The sequence below is a fragment of the Letharia columbiana genome, assembly GCF_014066305.1.
Source record: "Letharia columbiana isolate WasteWater2 chromosome Unknown Sc0000052_s0, whole genome shotgun sequence".
NCBI classification, from domain to species: Eukaryota; Fungi; Ascomycota; class Lecanoromycetes; order Lecanorales; family Parmeliaceae; genus Letharia; species Letharia columbiana.
The window spans coordinates 284,316-307,207 of NW_023501096.1; the positions used below are offsets into that span (position 1 = coordinate 284,316).

At 50.7% G+C, this 22,892-nt stretch overlaps 8 protein-coding genes across 8 annotated transcripts; 4 read left to right on the forward strand and 4 right to left on the reverse strand.

The window, feature by feature from the left end:
• Positions 1-798: 798 nt before the first annotated feature.
• On the forward strand, positions 799-1,089 carry HO173_010786 (uncharacterized protein; the record flags this gene model as incomplete). The annotated part of the gene is made up of 1 exon (XM_037312671.1): positions 799-1,089. One exon carries the CDS (start codon positions 799-801, stop codon positions 1,087-1,089), a length of 291 nt encoding a protein of 96 aa, XP_037160519.1.
• A 374-nt stretch (positions 1,090-1,463) lies between these two features.
• HO173_010787 (uncharacterized protein) lies at positions 1,464-2,093 on the forward strand (the record flags this gene model as incomplete). Its single annotated transcript, XM_037312672.1, has 1 exon — positions 1,464-2,093. One exon carries the CDS (start codon positions 1,464-1,466, stop codon positions 2,091-2,093), a length of 630 nt encoding a protein of 209 aa, XP_037160520.1.
• Positions 2,094-4,348: 2,255 nt separating this feature from the next.
• HO173_010788 (uncharacterized protein) lies at positions 4,349-5,299 on the reverse strand (the record flags this gene model as incomplete). Its single annotated transcript, XM_037312673.1, has 4 exons — positions 4,349-4,634; positions 4,696-4,787; positions 4,860-5,213; positions 5,288-5,299. The coding sequence occupies 4 exons, from the start codon at positions 5,297-5,299 to the stop codon at positions 4,349-4,351; spliced, it is 744 nt and encodes a 247-aa protein (XP_037160521.1).
• A 2,607-nt stretch (positions 5,300-7,906) lies between these two features.
• HO173_010789 (uncharacterized protein) lies at positions 7,907-8,890 on the reverse strand (the record flags this gene model as incomplete). The annotated part of the gene is made up of 3 exons (XM_037312674.1): positions 7,907-8,103; positions 8,242-8,397; positions 8,557-8,890. 3 exons carry the CDS (start codon positions 8,888-8,890, stop codon positions 7,907-7,909), a joined length of 687 nt encoding a protein of 228 aa, XP_037160522.1.
• Positions 8,891-10,599: 1,709 nt separating this feature from the next.
• Positions 10,600-10,989, reverse strand: HO173_010790 (uncharacterized protein; the record flags this gene model as incomplete). Its single annotated transcript, XM_037312675.1, has 1 exon — positions 10,600-10,989. One exon carries the CDS (start codon positions 10,987-10,989, stop codon positions 10,600-10,602), a length of 390 nt encoding a protein of 129 aa, XP_037160523.1.
• A 1,945-nt stretch (positions 10,990-12,934) lies between these two features.
• Positions 12,935-15,018, reverse strand: HO173_010791 (uncharacterized protein; the record flags this gene model as incomplete). Its single annotated transcript, XM_037312676.1, has 3 exons — positions 12,935-14,218; positions 14,314-14,835; positions 14,902-15,018. 3 exons carry the CDS (start codon positions 15,016-15,018, stop codon positions 12,935-12,937), a joined length of 1,923 nt encoding a protein of 640 aa, XP_037160524.1.
• Positions 15,019-16,421: 1,403 nt separating this feature from the next.
• HO173_010792 (uncharacterized protein) lies at positions 16,422-17,972 on the forward strand (the record flags this gene model as incomplete). The annotated part of the gene is made up of 5 exons (XM_037312677.1): positions 16,422-16,625; positions 16,688-16,724; positions 16,779-16,846; positions 16,898-17,274; positions 17,447-17,972. 5 exons carry the CDS (start codon positions 16,422-16,424, stop codon positions 17,970-17,972), a joined length of 1,212 nt encoding a protein of 403 aa, XP_037160525.1.
• A 3,260-nt stretch (positions 17,973-21,232) lies between these two features.
• On the forward strand, positions 21,233-22,736 carry HO173_010793 (uncharacterized protein; the record flags this gene model as incomplete). Its single annotated transcript, XM_037312678.1, has 2 exons — positions 21,233-21,238; positions 21,465-22,736. 2 exons carry the CDS (start codon positions 21,233-21,235, stop codon positions 22,734-22,736), a joined length of 1,278 nt encoding a protein of 425 aa, XP_037160526.1.
• Between the last annotated feature and the right edge of the window lie 156 nt (positions 22,737-22,892).

The following is a 22,892-nucleotide window of genomic DNA, read 5'->3' on the forward strand; positions in this document are numbered from 1 at the left end:
CGGTACCGGTGCGATGCTGAGGCTGTTGCAGGCGAAAGGAAGCGTAGATACGATCTCTGCGCAGTGGATCCTAGACGACTGAGGGCAAGGGAGGCTGCTTCTCTGCAGGCGTCGGTGTGGTTGGAAGGGAGGTGATCGGGCGAGGAAACACGCGCTGAGGTGGCAGTTTTCGGGATGTTGTCAGGGTGCGGATCGTGATAGCGATACGACGGATGTCCAAGCTGCTGGATGTGGAGCGCCATTGAGAGGAAGTGGCAGAAGTCATGCGTAGAAAAAAATGGAATTCGTGACAGGAGAAAGCTTTCTTTGTTTTCGTTTGCGCATGTGTTTATGGGTAATGACAAGAAAAACTCGACATTTCCTAGTACATTGATCTTGACTAGAATGGATTAGACGTATAAAAAGCAGTGCACTTGCGGGGGAAAAGAATTGTCTAATTCTCATGTTCGGACTCTCCAGACCAAATCCAGCACAAGAGAACCTCGACAGAAGTGGAGGTCCCAGACAGGACGCGGTAACGTACCTAGACGAACAAAGAAGGAGTATCTGCTTCCGAATTATTTTTCGCGGCCGGGATTCATCTGCAGGCTCCTAGGTACTTCCGCCCGGGAGTTTGAAAACCCCCAAACCCTTGCAGACTTTGTCTAACATCACGTGATGATCTCATATCAGTCGGACCACCTCAGCTTCCTCAATTGTTGACAGTCCACTCCACACCTCACCCAACAAGAAAACCAAACCCCCAAACATAAAAACAACGTAAGTCAACGCACTCCAAATTCGACTCCCATACAAACCATGGACCAACCGTCAAAACAGCGGCTCTTCTTCCCTTCCAAAAAGTCCACCGCCAAAGCCCAAGAGAACCACCATCTCCACACCTTCTTCTCCATCACGCTCGAGCTCAAGAACGCCCGAAAGGCCAGCAACATCTGCACGCCCATCGTCGTCGCCGCCGCCAACGGTTCCATCAAGTACAGCATCCGGACGAACGCATTTTGCTCCATCGAGGACCCGATTGCGCTGTACGGTGGTGTGGGAGGGAGGGAGGGGGAGCGGGATGCATTTCGCGACGTTCGAGAAGGTTGATGGAGGAGAATACGTTGCGGTTGGTGCAGTAGTAGTGGAGGTGGGTGTTTGCATCTTGTGGGTTGGTGGGTGATGGGAATGACGAGGATGCTGCTTTGGGTTGGGGTACTGGGAGCAAGGGTGAGGGCATGCATACCAGGTCATGCGAAAGCACTGTTCCTCCCGGGCGTCTTCGTCAACGGGTTGTGATTGCCTGCCAACGCATTGGGTGATTGGTCTCCTTTCTCTTGATCATGACGTGTCTGTGTTTGACAGTTGAGAAACCCTTAAGCTTATTGCCTACTTCGTCGTTCATATATGTTGTAGCAAAGAAGGATCCGTGAACTGCCGGTAGAGAACCACTGTTTGTCACACTCCCGACCAACACCGACAAAATGTCGCATTCAACATATCAACAACGAGACTTTGCCACTGTCAAGGCCAACTGGCTAGCCGAAGAACTTTCTGACGGCAGAATTAGTTGGACAGACTACCTAAGCCGAACTGTGCCTGTAATGGTAGGCGTTCAATCGCAAGGCAAGACGGTAGAGTGCCTTCCGGTGGTCATCGCCTTGTCAGAGTTCTTCGAAGTTTTTGCGCACGATCTCAAAAACATGTTTCTCAGCGACTCCAATGACACCGATGTACAGCACGAGCAGGCGATCCTAAAGGTAAAATGGGGCGGATCCGGATCTCAGCAATTCGACGGCTACGACACAATGCTGCTGAGCAGCAAGAATTTAGAGCCGACGATACGTCTCTTGAAGCAGAGACACGGGAACGACATGATCTTGTTGGAGCTAAATGGCTGGTATTCTGCTGGTCAGGTCGATCCAATTGGCGGTCAGATTGTTTTGAGACGTGAGGGTAGAAAGAAGCAAGGGGGGCGGATAGCCCCAGAAGGTGAGAGTGGAGAGAAGCGGAATAGTGGGAGTCACAGCGACGTGTCGATGGAAGGGACTTCACCACCTAAGGACGTTCCGACCGGACTCGGGGATTCAACAAAGTGCCGGTCGAAGCCGTGATTGGGTGAAGGAATCGAGCAGCCAAGCTGCGCGCGGAAAATCTGGAAGTAGTGCCCTCTGATACACATCAGGCAAGCCGTCAGGAGAACATTCGGTTTTGGTGGTTGACATTTTCCCACAGTTAGGATTGGCTAGGAAAGGATTGGACGAAGAATTTTACGTGCAACGTAAACTCGTCGCTTTCCATGTTCTTGATCTTTTGCGAATTGTATTTACGCAACGGCCACCATTGCAGGGAGCGCGCCCGAGGATGGAAATGATCCGTGGATCTCTGATACTCAACAATCGTCTCCATAATTCAGAAAAATTGCAGCATACTAAACAGCTTGAAAAACATAGTAATAGTACCCGTGCTCTCATCTTCGAAATGAATGCTAGCGCCAAATAGTTGCAGTGAGGTCATGTTCTGCTCCAAGGATTGCTGTGAAATTTGCGAAAGGTCCAGCTTCTCCGATCAGAACTAGTTCAGCCGTGGTTGAGTAGTCAATTCTTGGACTTATGTTCCCGGGCTGCGGAACCGGAATAGTAAAAGCGACTTTCAAGTTGGCAGGTGGGTGGGAAGTGAGGAGCTAGATAGACAGACAGGTGGGCGTTTAACAAATCACTGTAAGCCTCTTACATACGTTGACGAAGCAGCTGGGCGTTACTTACAGTAGCAGTGATATTGAACGTGAATGAATGCGCAGGAACCAGAATGTTATATTCGGCCAAACCAATTTCTATAGATGACAGTGTCGAAAAGACGAACAGAGAATCTTGTAGTGGAAACTTGTGGTCACCAACTGGGATGCCTGAGAGCCCGGCGGTGACGGGGATATTGAGAGTGAAGGGATACTGGAAAATGGGACCGTAGACGCCGTTCCCTGTGTCTGTTGGGAGATCACCGAATGCGTTTGTATCGATTCTTTAAACGAGTCCACTTCGATTACTAAAAAAGACTCTTAAGCCAAAGAGTCAGTTTTTCAGGATGAGCAGTAGTAGTGAAGGATTCTGGCGTACGTCAAGCTGTTCGGGACCGGAGGTGATTCCGCCAACGTCGATATACTAGCAGTGCGAGAAAGGGTGCATGGGCTTCTCTGCGAGGAAAGTACGAACTACTGACGACAAAAATTGGAGGTCCTGCCTCGAGGATTGTTGGAGAACTTGCTAGTTGGCGACTGGCGAAGGCCTGTGATATGCATGTGGGGTGAGCATTTCCATTGTTTTTCTCATGTCACACGAGCTGACCTTAGGAGCTTTGAAGTCTGGACCCTGGGAAGTTGGTGGGCCATCCGTACTTCGATCCTGGGACGAGCACTGAACGCGAGGAGTTGTAGTACGCAAAAAAGACAAGGCCTAGGTAAGAAGCAAAAGCAGGGATACGTGATGAATACACTAGTCCATTTTAGGCATAGACTGAGTAGGTAATCTTGGCAACTCCTGGCACACTGAGCCGCGGAAGAGTCCCGGCCGAGTCTGAGATTGGTTCTATCTATAACCAACTATTTTCACAACAGTGAAGTCCTCAAGGTGTGAATGACATAACATATCTCGAAAATCGTCGTCTCGTTAAAAACTATCCGCGGTACATGTGTTGGAAATGATAGGTCCCACCAGGAGCCATATTCACTCTTCAGTACCTCATCATATGTTACTCCCCCGCCATACTGGCATAGCTAGTGATTAGTGAACACGGATTTGCGACAGCCGATAAGGACGAAAATGTGATGACAAGAGTAGGTGCATTGTATCATGTTGGAATCGAGACAGACAAGCGCTGTCCCCGATCAAACACGATATATTGGATCTACCACACCAAGTCGCTGTCAAGAGAAGTACCAATTATACGCAGACATCCACGGTAAAGGCTGCCCCCCGGCACCAGTAGAGACACAAGGAGAAACGAGTCTCAGCCTTCCGACCAGACCACTTTTTGCCAGCTGAACAGATAGCACCATGCAAGCCTTATCTTAGATCTGATATTGTTACCGTCAAATGCAGTGTCTACCGATCGCGCTCCTCATCAGACAACTTTGCATCTGCAAACGTTTAGAGTAATGAACATACCTGGCTCCCAGCCTGACTATGCACATGAACTTGCCACCCCAGATCAGCAGGAAACATCCACGACTTGCCAGGATCCTTGACGGGCCGCGACCAGTCAACCGACTTGTTTGCTGGAGAACTCCAAGAGACTTTATAAAAAGCTATTTTGCCCATTTGCGTCAGCTTCAAAACTGAGACAAGAAATCATATCGCTCAAGGCAAGGGGAAGATTAGGAGGGCAGGTTATTACGGGCGTTGCCAGCACGGTTTTCTTGCAAGGGCACATGAATCATGACCGCGAACCAAACATTCCCATTCTGCCATCCCCATGTCGTATCGAAGGGCCCCAGTGCAATATGCTTCGCGCTGCATGCGATGGACAGGGTCGCCTGTCGGTGCGTGTCGAGCGTGTCTGCGGGCTGAGAAATAATGCGCTGGGGCCAGTGATCGGAGACGGAGACACGCGTGCTGCTGAATGTGGTGGTGAAGTCGGTTATATTGTTAGTAAATCCTATGCTGCGGTTTTATGTTGCGATGAGTAGGACTTTCTTTTCCAGCGATGAGGGGGCAGACGAACCTGAAGTCGGGGGAATTGCTTGCGGCGGTGAGATTTCTCATTAAATGGCGTGCGGGTGCTCGCTCGGTCTCGTCGATGGCCGAGGTTGTGAGCTACGGTCCCATATATCCCATGAGCGCGTTGACCATCTACATGCATCAGGACCCTAGCACGCTTTCACTTACCGCGATCTCAGCAGCAGTCACGAAAACTATCCCCGCAAGTGCCTCCCCAGCAGCCCGCAACTCAGCATCCAGCGTACTCCCCTCCGCAGCACTCATTATTATAGAACTATCATACAACAGCTTGACCGCCGTTTTGAAAAGGGTGTCATATAGCCGTGCGCCGGTGTCACCCTCTTTTTTGACGAAGATGAGATCTTGGTCGATGGCTTGGACGACGGAGCCCTTGCCGCAGAGCATAGCGTGCGAGAGCGCCCGCATTCCTTGGTACCCATGGAAATCGTAGCTAAGCGCCCTGGGGTAGAGGATGACATACCATCTGTCGTATTGCCTGTCGATGAAGAGGCCGGGAGTGTCCTGGTGGATTGAGTCGGTTAGCTTCTGATGTGGAAGATTGGGGGTGTGGAAGTGATTCGTGGTGAATAACATACCGGATAGGACATGATGCTTCACGAAACGGACTCGGTGTTCTCTGTGATCGTAGAACGTAGGCCGGGAGTTTTGAATTCTTAAGGGAGTGGAAATGACTTGAACATTCCTTGGAGCTGAAGCAAGGGGCCGGACGCATCGCTAGCATTCTTGGTACAGCGCACGAACCGAACCGGATAGATGACTGATCTCTAGGAAATTTGCTGCGACGAGAATCTGAAGGTCAGTCCCAACGATGAGGCAGATATGACTCTGGGCATCTGATATAAAACATATCTCCCCCACGTGTTGGCGTAAATGCCCTCAGTAAGTTAGTAGCACTCGCTATTTTTGACCAGCAACAAGATTGACACATTTGATGTCCCAACGTCTTAAGTCGTAATTCAGAGAAAGAAAGATCTGTTGTGACAGAACACGCAGAGGGAGAGACAAGCTAATCGCCGACCGCTGGTATTGACGCGCGCTGAGATTTCCGGCTTCAAAGTCCCGTTCATGATATTGTGAATGTATACCCGCAGTGACGTCTACGACTCCTGCAGCGAAAGGAAAGGGCTGCGACCCTCTCACTCCATCGTTTCCTTTGATTTCTGCACTCATTTAAGAAACAAGAATAAAAACTAAAAAGGGGACATCTACCTCATGGGAAAAATTTCCGTCTCATCTCGCTATCAGAAAGCTGTATCAGCTTCATCATGCTGCGTGACTGGTGTGCTTGACCTTAATGAGGAGAATATTAGCCGACTACTGCATTACGTGGAGCGCATATCGAGCTTACCCTGGAACACTTTTGGTATGCCGGAGTTGAGGGTGCACTGGGGAAGTAGCCGAGGAGTGCGAAAGCTGACCTTGACGGACGATAACATAATCGCTGCATCGAAGAGGCCGGAGCAGAGAGGCAGTATGGAAAGTATCCACCTGGTGCATGGAACTACCACAACGGGCTAATCGAGCAAGTCTGCGGTATGAAATTGAGTCGACAGAATAATTCTGAATGATTCTGGTGGGTTCCATAGCATGAAGAAAATGAGCATGGTTGATTGTTTAGGTTCTATGTCCTCAAAAGCGCCCCTGTACACACAAATCCACCGTGCCATGTACCTCCGTCTCGCTCATCACACCCTTCTCGTGAGCCATCACAGAAACCATGAGTGGAAACTTAGGAATCCCAGTCGGCAACCCCCACGACCTCATTTTCGCCCCCCCCCGCCCCCGGACCGGGGCGACCGCCTCCAGATTGCCATACATCCCGAGCCGTCCAGCTTGCGGCCGTCTTCTGGCAGGCGCCCTTCCCTCGACCGGAATACCTAGTAGGCCTTACATTCCCCATCATGGTCCATTTCAACAACACCTTCCATCCCGTCATAGTCAGTCTCGCGGAGGACTACAAAGGCCTCTGCAGTGACCTTCGATCCATGCTCAGGATCCAGGCCCAAGTTTTCTCACGTGTGTTGATTGAACGACCAGACGGTCGTTGGAACTCGTGTTACCTGAACAGTTACAACACTCCATCGATGTTGAGGCTTGTAAGAACGAGAGCCGGGGTGGATACGTTGGTCGTTGAGGTTCTGTAATGCCATGAGATGGGAGGGGGTTAGTATGAGTGGGAATTGGGCTGGACTGCGGAGGCTTGTGAGACACTGGGGCCAAGATTTGATTCGGTTTGCAACGCATTCTAGCCTCCTTCTAATCTTGACATTTTCCACGAGACAGCATGAAAATCTAGCTCTTGAAGGTCACCGACCGCGATGCCTATTTTGCAAATTCACCGTTTCCATCAACTAACGGGTTACCAAACGGGTGTTTTGTGACAGGTGAGACTCGAAACGCACACTCCAACAATTTACTCCCTCCATGTAGCAATACAATAGATACAGCCCTTTACTCAATGAAGTCTGCCATTGCAATCTCTTAAGATGTCATTTCCCTAGATACAATTAATCCCTACAGCCACGGAGAGATTTACATCCAGGACCTCAAGAATTTATAAGAGGCGGCGTCGTGTTGAACGTGGAGAGCCTTCTGAGATCAGGATTTGACATGTTGAGGCTAGACAGTTTGTCCGCGGGTGGATATGATCCTCGCCCAAAGAAGAAAACAACCAGACTGCCGTGGAAACCTGAAAGAGTGTAAAAGTTAATTTAGATCGCGCTTGATGTTCCTCCACCAACTCGTTGTGCATTTTGGTGAAAGTCATCAATAATTACCGAGAGAAGCTGAGACCTCAGAAAGGCAGGATAGTGTCTGGTCGGAAGAAAATGGGGGTTTACTAGGGCACTGCACTTACTTTGCGGCCTTCCATGGCCACTTTCCCCGTTCTTCACGCACATCTCATTGACAGCGACAGCCTCCGACCAGACGCTAGCCCAGGTCGCTATTTCCACTGGTGGCGCTATTGACACCTTGCTGGCCAGGAGTAGTTTACATTGTCTGTCCGCTAAAATGGTGGGTTAGATAAAAGTCCAGGACGAGCGAAAGGGGAAAAGGATTCAGGAGTCAGAATTGGCTGGGCTGAACCAAAGACCTAACTTACCTGAGACGATAAAGTATGGCAATTGAATTTGGACCCCAGGCTGTTGGAAGGGTTTAATATTGACGGTCCCTTGCAATGTCCATTGTGGTATTCAACAGAGCGGAATCTCTGCAACAAGACGCACCTGCCACGGAAGGCCAAAATTGGTCAAGCTTTCTGACCACTGCATGGTGTCGAGTATATCTTTGCAGGAATCATAAGATGGCGGCGCCGATGTCGTTTGGTCGCGACACTCGACATTCGGGTAGTAACGACTGATTTCGGCCGAGAGGGACCTGTACCTTATACCTGAACTCGTAACGATACAACATTAGTAGATGGAATAACGTAGTGCGATAAGGAGTGCCAGTTGAAGCCAAACCCAAGACTTTTGCTCAGGCAACAATTCCTAACATCTTATTGTAAGAAGTCATGTGCAAAACATACCTAAATTTGTCACAAGTCCACCCGTGCTGGGCTGTCGCATTTGGACACAATCACGGAGCACTGCACTAGCAGCGTTGGTGATTTGAAGGTAGTTGGATACATCTCGCTGTGCTCCGTTGAGATCGACTTTCACGTCGATGGCACATTGGCCATCGTCTATATTGGAGATTAGCCATCTTGACACCAAGGTATTCAATCGCTCTTGGCTTTGTCAGCCTTACTAAAGCGTTTGTAGCAGTCTAGCATACTCCGTCCGCATAAAGTTGCGTAGGTAGACTATAGCCACTCAAACATGACGAGCTATGGGAAACTTACCGCTGAGATATCGACGTGGTAGTACGACGTCCCAAGTTCCTGTACCTCTCTCTCCAAAAGTTATAGGGGTTGTGACCTGGGATATCTTCGCTAGAGCACTGTTACAGCTGGCTTGGTTCAGGTAGCGCCCGTATGAGATACTGCAATCAGGGCTATAAGATGACACAGGACTCGCAAGGTCTTGCCGGCTCGTGTTGTTCGTATGCAGTGTTTTGAGGACAATTGGCAGGCTCAGAGAGCTGGAGATAATGTTTCGTGAAGACGGTAGAGCATTCGAAGAGACGGTGAAGACCGAGAGAAGCGGGATGACGAGGGAAAGGAATATGGAGAACATTCCTAGAGTCTGGGGGGTTGAATTAGTAGGCGTAGAAGCATTGGGAAGATTGATTCTTATACGTGATGACGGAGAGATTTGCGCTTGGATGAGGAGCTCAGGAAATGCGCAGATGCGCAGATGCGGTAATATCGTGTCAATCTGCCTCCCGCTCCCCCAGTCGCTTGTGGATCATGTTCCAGTACTATTTTCTAGTATTTGATTGGAAAGCATACCCTTCTGATATTATAGTGCATTTTAGACCAAGTAGATTCCCGCCTACCCAGTCTGGCCCTGCGGCTAGTAGATATCACTATCAGGAACCATGCAATCGTAGGAAAATGGCAGACAGCCGCTTGAGCAGTCCTGATGCGGGAATAGAGGGCTCTAGGAGATGTTCTCTGTCCATTCTTCTATTGCACATGGCCTTGTTTGTGACGGAAGTCGGAGCCATCCTCCTTTGTTGCCATGTAATTTGCATACGTACAGGGACTTAACTACGTAAGGAACGCTCACTTATTGCCTGCAGGCTACACTGTTGGCGATCTATGTAAGGTCAGCTAATCACTTACCTTATGCTACAATACTAATCATTTTACCGGCTCACGTATGACTGACCCATCTGCATCTTCTCAACGGACAACTGTACCCGAAGTCTTTTGCGTCGCAATGTGATTTTTCCGACAGTCCAAATCGGTTCGTCTGCGATTGCATCTCTTCAAAAGTTGTCGCTGTGGAGATAGAGCAGGGAATGAAAGTTTCTATGAGTAAGTAAATACGAGTAGCGCCTTGACATTCTCATTGATTGCATTTGCTACGAGTCTGCTCCACGGCCTTACACATTTTACCACTCACATACTGAGGCCCCTTAGAACTCTTATAGTACGAAGTCGCCAAGACCGCAGTCCCCTATCACATATCACCGTCTGCATCACTTTCCAAGCTATTGATATCTCGTCTGATGTTCGTCAAATTCAATTTATCGCTGACTTCTTCTGCTAACGCCCATTCTAGATGTTCAGAGGCGATTGAGATGTTGTACTCAGGAAATGTCTTTGGTTCTAGTTTAACACACGGCGTTGAGTAACTCTCTCAAGGAATCTGGCCCCAGTATTTCCGCGCGATGCGATAGCTTCGCCTGAGCTGATGTCTCAAGAATCTCATGGGTAGATAACAGGACTGGGGCTAACAGAGAATGGGGCCGAAAAAGGCAGAATCATGAACGGTGGATAACACATTGGCAAAATCTAGTTCTGACGCAAGGGCTGGACTATCTTCATATCGAGCTCATTGTTCCGTCCCAAAGGCCTGCAGAGTGGATCGAAGGTGAGACCACAGCATTCAGGCCTTTGGAGGCAAAGCCGCAAACACAAGATCCAAACGATTCGATCTGATAATGCCTTTTCGAGCAGGCTCTTCTCCACCAGCCTTGAACAATTTACCAAGCCAGATCGTGACGGAAAGTACCATGAGCCAAGCCACCCCAGGAGTAGGTGTCTAGTTTCGAATCTCGGATTAAGTCGTCACTGTCGGGTGAAACGTCTGAACTGTCTGAAGCCTTAATAAGACATGGTACGGCACGAAATAGGAATATAGCTTCGAGAGCCGAAATTATTGAGTGGAAGAAAAGAACCAAAACCTTGGAGAGGGTGGATCATCATCATCCATGATGTTTTGACAATGACATGCCAAAATATTACGACAGCGCTCTCTGAAACACCAAAGCAAGACTATCCTCCTCCAACTGCTCCCCCTTGCCTCTGGGCCGGTTTCTCCACCTCATTGACGGCCCCCCTCCTCCGCACGTCAACCAAGCAACCGTCCCCATCCTTTCCCAAGGCCACAATCTCCGCTCGACTCCTATCTAACGTCACCCTCCTAGCCGCTCTATTAAGAGCGAAGTACCCTTGATGCGAAGAGATGACACAAGAGTCATCATCGAATTCCTGGAGGATCAAAACATCCGTGAGTCCAAATGTCTTCTGCAGGTCCCGGATTTCAAACCAGGCCAGGTCGGCACAGCGGTAGGTTTGCGCTGCTCTTCTTGAGAGGAAGCGGTGTCGTTGCTGCAGGTCGGGGAGGGAGAGTGTATGGTCGCCAAATTGCACATTCCCGGCCATGGTTGTGGGGTTGCTTTGAAGCATTGATGGAATTGGACTTTGACACCGAGACCGATGAGGTCAAAAGCTCGAGGCTTAACAACTGAAACGAAAAACGCATTCTTTGCTCGTGAGTCATTTTGAGCTTGGCATTGCGTGTGCACCTCTTTATACTTGACGGGTTCATGAACAGGCACTCGCAAGCAGAAATGTTTTTTTCAGCCTTGCATCCCCTAGCGGAGGTTTTTATAAGAAAACGGGGGCAACGAAAGCAACTTCCTGGGAAGTTATATAAACGCTCCGTGAACCGAGAATGAAAGCCGGAAAAGAAAGAAGTAGAAGAAGACGAAAAAACCCCCCAAAAAACCCCGAATATATCGACCATCCTTCATCCTCGCCCCCCAAAACAAGACCCCCCACTTCCACCAACAAACAACCCTCTCCTCCAACTCCCATGCAAGACTCGCTCCCCCCCCCCCTTCCCCCCTCCCACCCCAACAGAACCCCAAGTTAATCGTCCCCACATCCTTCCTTGCTTCCACCCACGACCACACCGCCAAACCCCCACTCCACCGCCTCCCCAAGAGTAACAAAAAAAGACACCGTAGTAACACTACCGTATCCCCCCCTGGCACCCCAGCTCAACCTTACGCAACTCCCGCCCCCGCCGTACCTCACAATCCACAACCGGAGCCCAAATCCGGCATGCCCAGATCCCGAAACGCGACTCCAACAACCAACACCGCACACCGCACGCAGACCGACCGACAGACTGGCAAGTCTTTCTGTCCAGATAGCTCGGCCCTGCGTTCTTCATCCGGGGACTTACTAACCAATCGACCAATCGACCGACCAACCGACCAATCGACCGACCGACCAAGCAACCAACCGACCCACCGACCAAACAACCGACCAAGCAACCAAGCAAGGAACCCTCCGACAATCAACCAGCGTCAGCGACCAAAATAGATAAGTAGAGTACCTCGACACCCAATAAATGAATAAATGAATGAATGAACAAATGAATCAATGAATCAATCAATCGATATCACATCATCATAATATCATCATAATACATCATCATCAACCCATCCATCCATCCATCCATCCATCCATCCATCCATCCATCCCTCCTCCATCCATCCATTCCATCCATCCATCCATCCACCCATCCATCCATCTCACTCTTCCTCCTCTCTCCACCTCCTATCCATCCATCCATCTCCATCCATCCATCCATCATCCATCCATCCATCCACCATCCATCCATCCATCCATCCATCCATCCTCCTCCATCCATCCATCCATCCATCCATCCATCCATCCATCCATCCATCCATCCTCCATCCCTCCATCCTCCATCCTCCATCCATCCATCCTCCATCCATCCATCCACCCATCCATCCATCCATCCATCCATCCATCCATCCATCCATCCATCCATCCATCCATCCATCCATCCATCCATCCATCCATCCATCCATCCATCCATCCATCCATCCATCCATCCATCCATCCATCCATCCATCCATCCATCCATCCATCCATCCATCCATCCATCCATCCATCCATCCATCCATCCATCCACCCATCCATCGACAAATCCTCGCCCAGCATCGATCGAGCAAGCCCGGAAAAACACACCTTACGAACGTCCAAAACAGCGACGGGGTACAAGTACAACCGGCATACAGATTCGCAGCCGATGGTTTGCTATACGGACGAGTCGACGCTTTAGCGAGTGGGTGGACCGGGTGTCGGACGAGCTGGGAGGGGTGGAGTGGGTAGGTAGGTGGGAGGTGGATGAGGGATGGGATGGAATGGGATGGATGAGAGTGGGGGCGGAAATATTTTGGGGTAGGGATGATTGTATATACTTGTACGTATATACAGGGTGCACTCATTTATATAAGAAGAGAGAGAGAGAGAGAGATACACATGTGTATATATATATACATTCCTTCTCTTACAACAACCACGCAGCCCCCAAAACCACCACAGCCCCCGCAGCGATCTCCACGAAGCGGATGCCTCCCCTCTTGACCCCCTCGCTCGACACTTTGCTCTGACCCGCAGATCCAACTTCCCCACTCCCCATCATCGTCCCGTTCGTAGCGCCACTGGTATCATTGCTCGGATAGACGCTCACGGAAGCATTAAACGTCCCCGTCGTCGAATTCAAAAAGTCGCCCTGCTGAAAGAAAAGGCAGCGATTATTGGCGTTCGGATCCGGGATCGGCTGAAACGGCAAGCCCGTGTTGTTCAAATCGAGGATAGTCCCGTTGCCGTAGATGGGAATACCCTCCGGGACGCCCGTTTCCGCAAAAGTGACGATCTGCCGCTGATGCGCGAGCGCGACGGTGACGTTGTAAGTGCCATAGGTGTCGTTTGTGCCGGGGCCGTTGTAGAAGGTGTATTTGTTGTCGTTGGCGTGGAAGGCGGGCGGGACGCTGAACTGGTAGCCGTAGGTTTGATTGTCGAAGGCGCGGTCGAGGAAGTTGGTGGCGCAGGTGATGGCGTATTCGGCCACGAAGAGGATGGAGCGGCTGAGGTTGTCGGTGTAGGGGAGGCTGCCGTCGAAGATTGGAGGGTAGAGCGTTGTCGTGATGTAAGAGACCGTGCTGGCGTTTGCGCTTGGCAGCCAGAGCTGAACAAGGCTGGTGAAGGCGTCGGAGGTGTTGGCGGTTGGGAGGGTGAATAGGACGCCTTCAGCCGCATTGTGGCCGTTCATTACTTTGATTGATTTGTCGAAGCGGCCTTGGAGGAGCAGTCGGCCAGGGGCATCGGGGACGTACTCGCCGTCGACGACCGGGACGTAGGTAAATGCGCCATAATGGCCTGGGGTGTTGTAAGCGCCGAAGCCGACCGCGAGGCTGTTGGCCGTATTGAGAGAGCCAATAGGCGTTTTCTTGAGTTCCTCTAAGGTGGAGACGTTGGCCAGGGCTAGGAATTGGTTGAAGGCATTTTCTTGCTGCTGCGCCGGGATGTCGCTCACGAACCAAGGACTCATGGGCAAACCCTGCTGGAATGGGGATGGGCCTGCGGTGCCGCCGTACGCAGTAATATGGAACACAATCGATGAGCCCCCCGCGGATTCTCCGAAGATGGTAACGCGGTTTGGATCTCCGCCGAAGAGGTGGATGTACTTCTGCACCCAATCAAAAGCCAAGCGTTGATCATAGAGTCCATTGTTCGCAGTCCCGCCGCTCGCTTCGAAAGTAGGTCCCGCCAAGAAACCAAACGCTCCAAGCTACTACATGTTAGTTTACTGGTTGTAATCATCTCACCGATGTTGGTAGGGGAAAATGCACTATTGCAGGGACTGGAGGGAGGGCGCTTGCTTACCCGATAGTTCATCGCAACGTAAACGACACCTTCTCCATCGGCCTCAAGAGCATCTTTGATCAAGCCTGCGGGGTTGCCGACTTCTTCCTTGGAATTTGAGCCGAAGCCGCCACCGTGAATCCAGACGAGGACGGGCAAGCCAGCGCTTGAATTTTGGGGGACAGAGGGGGTTGTGCTGTTATTGAAAACCTGTCGGGGCACCATGACGTCCAGTAAGAGACAGTCCTCGCTTACTCGTGGATCCTGCCGAGGGACCAGTTGCGCCGTGCTCTCCGCGTAAAGTGAGTCGTTGAGTTGGGCGAAGGGGAATGTGGATGTATTATCGGCGATGTAGTACTCGAGGAACTTGGTATTGATGGCATTGATGAAGGGTTGGCCTTGCGGGCAGATGTGCTCGACGCTGCCATTGTTGATGGTGGAGCTGTCTGTTTGTTTTGGAGGAATGGGTTTGGCGAAGCGCAAGGCGCCGATGGGAGGCTCTGCATAGGGGATGTTGGAGAAGTTGTAGTAGCCTCCGGATGCCTTGGGGATCAACGTCAGCGAATGCGCATGATAATCATCGAATTGAGGAGTTTGATAGGTATGTACATTCAAGGCGATGGCTCGATGGACTTCATAGCCAAGATCTACGGTGGGAAGGGACTGTGAGATGGCAGAAGCGACAAAAAAGGCATAATTGATGATGGAGGTTTGAAGGACATGCATAATAATGCGCAAGAGTGAATGGAGGAGAGGTGGTGAAATCAATGAAGCTGGATGATTGATTATTTATTATTTGCATATGCAGGTACCATAAGGAAGCCGGGTAGCTGAGCCGCCACGCAGGGACATACCTTACCTCGCATGGTTACATTGCGTACCCGTCAAAGCCGTTGAAAGCATGATGGTTCCTTTACTTTGTACCGAATCTCTAGCGCGGCTCAAGCGCGATTGCAAAGACAACAAGGAGGAGAGGGCACCAGGGCACCTAGAGAATTACCTTAAGGTACATAGAAAAGGCGTAAAAATGCGGTGCGACAGCGTCATTGGGCTTGTTGTTTCGCCCATGGTTGATGCATGTAACTTTGCTGAGATCGGAGATCTTTTCAAGCTTCCCTACGTGCCACGTGCGTCATGCCCGTCCCGAGTATCCGTAAATTGCACTAAATGTGTTGGCTGTATCAGATCGTGGCTTGGGGCAACTTATCACTAAGGTAGGTACCTACTCTACTTTACTTTAGGTACTCACCCCACTAAATAACAAGCCCCGCGTTTGTATCTTAAGCTGGTCTCGGCTAGATAAGCTGCCCCAAATGCGCCCCCTGTTCAGCCACCAAGTCTATCCCTGCACTCTGGGGAACTGTCTAACCGACGTGGGGCATCTGGATCTACTGCACATCAGGGGCGGAATCTATGATGGGTTGCGGATTGAGAAGACGTCGATCATTCATGGCGGACGCAGGGATGATAAATCTTGAGCCTGACCCCAACCAACAGAGCAATCGAATTAACATGCTGACCGATGGTGCCGGTTCCGTTGCTTCCCAGAATCTGGAGGACAATTGTTTTTTCGACAGCAAGATAAGTCGAGTTGACTTTTGGGCTTCTGGGAATGGTCAGTGCGAGGATTTTTCACTTTGGTAGAGAGTTTGGAATTTTGATTGAGCGGCCCTCCGGCCCTCTGCTAAACGGTACTTGTATCTGTCCATGACTGAAACCCCCTTGACAGCCAATCACATGACGAGCCTCCTCGTTTGATATCGCCCTTCTACAGATGTCCTCTGCGACTTGTCCTCTTCAGTCGTACTCTCCTACTAGAGTATCATCTTCACCCGCAAAAACACTAAGTATGCTAGCTTGTCCCGAGAGTGAGGGCCCGCAAGCTGGCCGGCCCCCAGTTGCACTCCCCTGTATCCGAGTGGTAACCTGTGTGGTGGCAGAAGGTTTATTACCTCTCCCTCCGCTCCTCGCCTTCATCGTGTCGATTTCCGCAAAGCCAGCAACTCTCGGCGCAGTCTGGTCAGTATTGCTTGCAGCCGTTCAATATCCGCTGTCGTCGTGCATTGTCGACTGGCTTATTTCAATGCCAATTCTGAGCCGATCAAAATCGCAAGACTACCGTATGCCCGATGGCTGCAGCACACAAATGGAATTCAGTAAAATGCGCGCCGGGCGATACCTCTGGCCTTTGTGCCAACCAGCAACCTCAATTGCTGGGAGTCACATCTGCTCTCCTCGCTCTCTCCACCATGGTGGTCGTCCTGCGGCTGGTCTCAAGAGGACTCTCAGCTATGAGCTATTGGTTTGATGATGCCGCGATCGTTGTTGCTCTGGTAGGTTCCTTTTCGTATGGTCGAGAATCATGGTGAAGGTTACTGAAGTCGTTCCCCACCAGATCATTTCATGGGGCGATGCCATATGCATATACGTCCGTAAGCAGACCTTCCATTCCCATGCCACGTTGAGCTTCCATTGACCGAATGCAGTTGTCAAGGCTACTGGGGTGGGACGGCACATCGAGGCGGTCCCCAATCATTCCCTTACGCAGTACAAGGTATGCAATGCCGATTCCGTTCATACACTCATACTAAGATCATGGATCTAGTCGAACTGGAGCTATGAAATACTCTTCCCGTTCACCATTGTCTCAATCAAGATGTCTATCCTCCTCTTCTACAATCGTCTCTTTGGTGTCCGAAACGCCTTTCGATACTCAGTCTTCGCATTAATGGCCGCCACCTGGGCGTGGGGTATCGCCGTCTTCTTCGCCACCTTGTTCCAATGCAAACCCATTGCAGGCAATTGGGACAAGACCATTCCAGGGTCCCATTGTCTTCTTGATCACATACTCCTGAAGCTCAGTATACCAAATGCCGTACTGGACTGGTTCGTCCTATTTCTCCCCATTGTGGTGGTATGGAACCTTCAGATATCAATAGACCGAAAGGTCGCTCTGAGCGCCATCTTCCTAGTCGGTGCATTGTAAGTCTTCACTCTCCAAACCTTCCTCCATCCTTCCATTCACCATCAAGCCCTTGATCACCGTAATCGTTATAATTATACGTCCTGTTCGTCAAACAACGGCCGTACATGCTGCGGATTCCCACCACGCCCCCCAAATCACCTCCGACTGACAAAACCTCCCAACAAATAGTGCCTGCGCCGCATCCATCCTCCGCTGCTGGGCCATTGCCAATATCGACCACGCCGACCCGACCTGGTCCTACACCCGCTACATGCTCTGGACGCAAGTCGAACTCAGCGTCGGCATAATCTGCGCCTGCCTCCCCACCTTACAACCCGTCCTCAACGCCACCCTAGGTCCCTGCTTCGGCCGCGTCTTCGCAACCTTCCACTCTACCAAGAAAGCATCCGCTGCAACCGACGGCTCCGGCCCTTCGTCATCATCGAAATGGCACGCGTCATCATCGAACAAAGGCAGTCGGAACCAGATGAGCGGTCGCGGGAACAGTACCGTGGCCAGTAACAACGGGGACTGGAATCGCCTCGCGGACGGAACGACCGGGCTGGCGCCGACGAATAATACCGTTACGAGCGCCTGGACGGTTGACGAGGGTGACGAGCAGAGCGATGATGCGATTCCGTTGAAGGGCATCAGGGTGCAGCAAGATCTGGAGCAGAATATGCAACGGGGGTTGCGGCCGGGCATGGCTCTTTAGAAAGGGTTTACCTGCTGTGGTTAGGACCGGTCGTATGTCAAAAGGTGGACCGATGACGCCGCGGTGATGAGAATGACATCTAGAATGATGCGTACGATCTGGGTACCGTGTGAGTAGGCTACAATCTTGGGATACATGATTTTCTCGATAGCTTATACCGGAATCTTGGCGGTGCATTTCGAGCGACTTTGTACAGAAGCAAATGCATGCTACATCATATGCTAACCACTTTCATCATGCGTTGTATTCCCTCCGATTTCCTTCGGGAAAAAAAGGCCGATGCTGCTCTCCTCCCATACCTTCCATCAGTTTAACACCCCTCACTTATAACTCAGTGCCTCTGCATTCTAAAGTTGTATGCTTTTCTGGTCCTTAATGTCCAGCCTTTACACTCGGTCTACCATACTCACCTACCTAATGCACGTCTTCGAGCCCCCACCTCGAACTAAGGTTCCACCCACCTAAGAAAAAAACTTACAAAGGCAATTCCTCTCTTCCAACCAACCAACCGAAAAACAGACAAACAGACGACCCTTTCAGGACCACTAATGCGGAGTACTCTGTGGTTGAATTGATACGACGTAAGATACCTTTGTATGAAGAGCGTCGTCGCGTTTTGTCAAACCGCTATAACCTGATGTTGATGCGGCTTGTTGTTTTTATGGAGGAGTTTATTATAGTTGTTGCAGCATAGGGCTGGATGCTGACTCACCCTTCCATCATTTAAACATACTTATAACTCAGTGCCTCTGCAGCCTTTACACTCGGTCTACCATACTCACCTACCTAATGCACGTCTTCGAGCCCCCACCTCGAACTAAGGTTCCACCCACCTAAGAAAAAAACTTACAAAGGCAATTCCTCTCTTCCAACCAACCAACCGAAAAACAGACAAACAGACGACCCTTTCAGGACCACTAATGTATAAGTGAGGTAAGGTAATTCAAACAAGCCACCATTCAATCGCGGCTCCTCGCTCCCGCGTCCGGATTAATCCGCAACAGATCCCCCCCACCCCCCCTTGCCTCAGCATATCTTCTCGGCACCAAGAACTCCGCGCAACGCAACTATCATCGTCACAATTTACCGAAAAAGCATCGCTGTAGCGGCTCGGAATCGAGTCGGGAAAAAAAGAAAGAAAGAAAGAAAGAGCTATAACAGATGGAGGTGCGTACGTATTCATGGAATTAAAGCGGTGAAGTGTAAACAGTCCTCCCGCTGTAGATCTTCGAACCTCTCTCTCTCCCTCCCTCCCAACCCCCCCAACCCCGCGAAGTCAACCGGATCGCGTTGCCGTTAGTACCGTTTCTGCGCCTCATCATTCATCATCGCGTCCGAGATCAGGCGCCATTTTCAGTAAAGTACCGAATTCGATACCTCGACGTAATAACCCAGGCGAGGTTCATTCATTCAGCATGTCTTTGAACAAAGTGCGGACCCGACTAGTCCGACCGAAAACCCCATCTCGCGTCACTCGTCCTGGCGATAGACGATTGTTGAATGCTTGTGTCAAGTCTGATCAAGCGTCTGGTGGTCCTTCCAAAAATGGGTTTGATAGACCAAACACACATTTAGAGGCTTGGACGAAGGTCTCGAGATCTTCTGGCGGGCACGCTCTTTAATACCTCAATCAAGCACAAGTTCGGTTGGGAGATCGTTAGAACTTGCTGTATTTGCTGTACTATCTGCAGATGCTTAAAGTTATGGATACCGGGGTTGTTGATGTGTAAATGGAGGAAGGAAATGGGTTGGAGTAAAGACCAAAGGCAGTGTTCACTTCGGACGCTGATCGCTAACGTGTTTTCACTAAATCCCATGTAGCACCCTCCCACGAGAAAAGTCCCCAGGTAAAGAAAATATGTATTATGAGCGTAGTCATGTAGCTCTGTAAGTAAGGTCTGTCGTTGCCAATTTGCTACCGAGATGCATATGTCACTTTACATTTGAAGCATAAATTCCGTCTGCCTGAGTCAGATTCTAAGGCTCGATACTGTGTTCTGGGACCATGATTACCTTAGGTCACGGCGCCAGGAGATCAATCCCTTTACACGGGGAACTGTACAACCCTGCTCTGTTCTCGTACCCTCCTTTTTTTTCTAGCCGTATACCCCATCTTTTCTACACATACACCTCCCGAATCCAACTCTCGGGCTCCAAATACAGCTGCAGCTCTACACGGTCGCATTTGAAAGTTCTCTCGTACCATCTTGCTACTTACAAAATGCGTCGCTCGTGGATACAATCCTGCCTCCCTTCGAGGGTCGCCCCTACACACACCTTCTCCTACAAGCTTCTGATGCGCTGCACCTGAAACAGACCAATCCTCCGAGAGTAAATCAGCTAGTGCGACCACCTTTCAATCCGCGCGAATCTTGTCTCAGGATTTTGGAAATGGCTCTCAACGCTTGGCCGGATGTGTGGGTATATATCTAACAGAAGAAGGTGTACAGCGATTACTCCCCTTTTCAACCCCTTCTGGCGGCTCTCAAATGACATAGCACACTGAGATGAATACCCAGGGCAGCATTTCTCCTTGTACGTCTGCGGCATTGTGATGGTCGTCCAGACATGAAGACTCAAAGCCCCCGGACAACATGACTGTAGCACCTAGAAGCGGTTCCTCCGTGGAATGGTTTTTGGGATTACCGCCCAAATAACGTGGCGCCTATCACTACGGCAAAAACCCTCGGCATTGACATGCCAGCTACAAGAAGGATATAGGAGAAGGTTCAGTATACCCAATACCTGACGAGATGGCACCGATTAAGCTCACTGACAAGGCCCCCATTACCAATTTGAGAATTCCAAAGCAAGGAACCCAGTCACAAAAGTATGACCGTTCAGGACGCATTGGAAACCCTCGTAAATTTCAAACCTTGCCAACATCAGGACAAAGGTGCAATAAGCGCCCGGCTTCTACATCGTCTCGATGCTCGCTATTTCTTTGTTCCTGGATTGCTTCCATTAGGCAGCCGTTGTTCACCAATTACAAAACATCTAGAATCCCAGACCAGTCCAATGTCTCTTCAGTTTGGCTTTCTTGCACCCTCTGGGGTCGGTACATATCTCACAATGACAGATCCTCTCTTCTTTGATCATAGACACAACAGTGTATAACACTTACATATATACATATATATATAACACAGCTTCAAGCCATCGTGCTAGTCTTCTTTGTTCGGTGGTGGAAGGACTGCACCAGCTTGTATCCCAGCTCCTACCGAGGGTTTGACACTGAGACGTTGTCTGGCTCCAACACGATGGGGGTGATGATGGTGCTTGACACTCTGCTTCGACACTCTGGAAGGCATTTATCTTCAGAGCTTCTTCCTCCAGATTTCTTTCCTCTTCTTCATGCTCTACTCTCGAAGACAGCCATAAGTCTAACTCGCACATCCAAGACAAATTCAACTCCATTATTCATGCATCCAAGACCGAATTCAAAATACAAACCTCAACGTCCAACACTAAAACCTTCTCGATCATTCCCAGCATCCGGAGCACAGAGTAATGGCTCCATCACGAAAGGCATCTGTTCAAAAAGAGGGTCGAGTGACACGCACTCCACCAGAGACCCCTCGCAACGCAATGCAATCGAGGAACAGGTCAGCAAGCCCACCAATTCAGCCTACACCAACTCGGATTCGTGATGAGCCACCAGCGCGATCAACCCGATCTTGGGTATCGGCTCCTCCAGTCTCAAACATCAAGCCAACCGCCAGCCAGAGGGTCCCCATCGGCTGCCCCGTCGTCGCCTGCCGGGCGTCAACGGTGCATCAGCACCTTCCACAAATGCAGTACTATCATCCGCATCCGGGCAGGGCGGTTCACTACCATGGCTATGGGAACTCCAGCCGCGATGCGTCTTCTCGGCCAAGCCTGGTCGTCAGCCCTGGAATAGCGAGGCAGGCCCAAAGCACAACCCGGCCTGGACCCGAGGTTGCTAAGGATGAGGTGGTAGCAGAGCAAAACGGCGAGAAGCAGGGCGCTAGTATGTCTGATGTTGAGTTTGCCGAAGAGCAAGCGGCGTCGAGAGAGGTGGATGATCTCCAAGACGCAACAACATTGGACGGTCCTGCCGTTGAGCCTTCGCTCCAAGACCACCAAAGGGCGATGCAACAAGAGAATACTTTTCTCGACGGAGACGAACGAGAGATCTCCCCCAGCGCTAATGCCTTGCCAATATCGCATTCACCATCTGTAGGATTGGACCTGGACGTTGATCAAGAATCTATCCGGGATGTCGATGGCATGCAGCACTTGCTTCCAGTGCAAATCCGAGATCTGGCCCACGACGAGAGCACGACGAGTCTTCTCCAAGCTCCGATGACTCCGCCGCCGAGCTCCCCGGTGGCGGCCGACGAAGCCCCTTTCACTCAGGATTCCAACGGATCATCAGAACAGCAGGAACAGCGACAATCAGCGGCGTCGTCAGCACCACGAATGGGATTCGGCAACTCCCTGCCTGGTCAAGAGCCCGAGGAAAGCGTCCCTGATCATCCTACCCCCCACATCCACACCTACGACGAGCTGATCCGACCTTTCATCGACCCGACCCTCCCGCCAGCTCCAGGCATGGCCGAAATCACCCGCATACTCCAGGAATACCAAAGCCTAGCGGACCCCTCCTACCGCCCTGGTGCAGACGAGGAAGACCCGGATCTACCATCCCGGATGATGCGCTCGCCGGTCACGGAGTACATACGGCAATTCGAAGACGGGGCTGAAGAGGAAATCGACTGGGAGACGCACATGTGGCAGTGACAACGGACCGTGCGTATGCGACAATGTCTGAGAATTGGTGTTGGTCATCTGAGGAGGCGGGAACAACGGAGGTAGAGACTCAATGACGGATTTGAGGCGATTGTGGATAGACTGTCTTTGATCGTTCACGCAGTATGTATAGAGGGCGTATTGAAA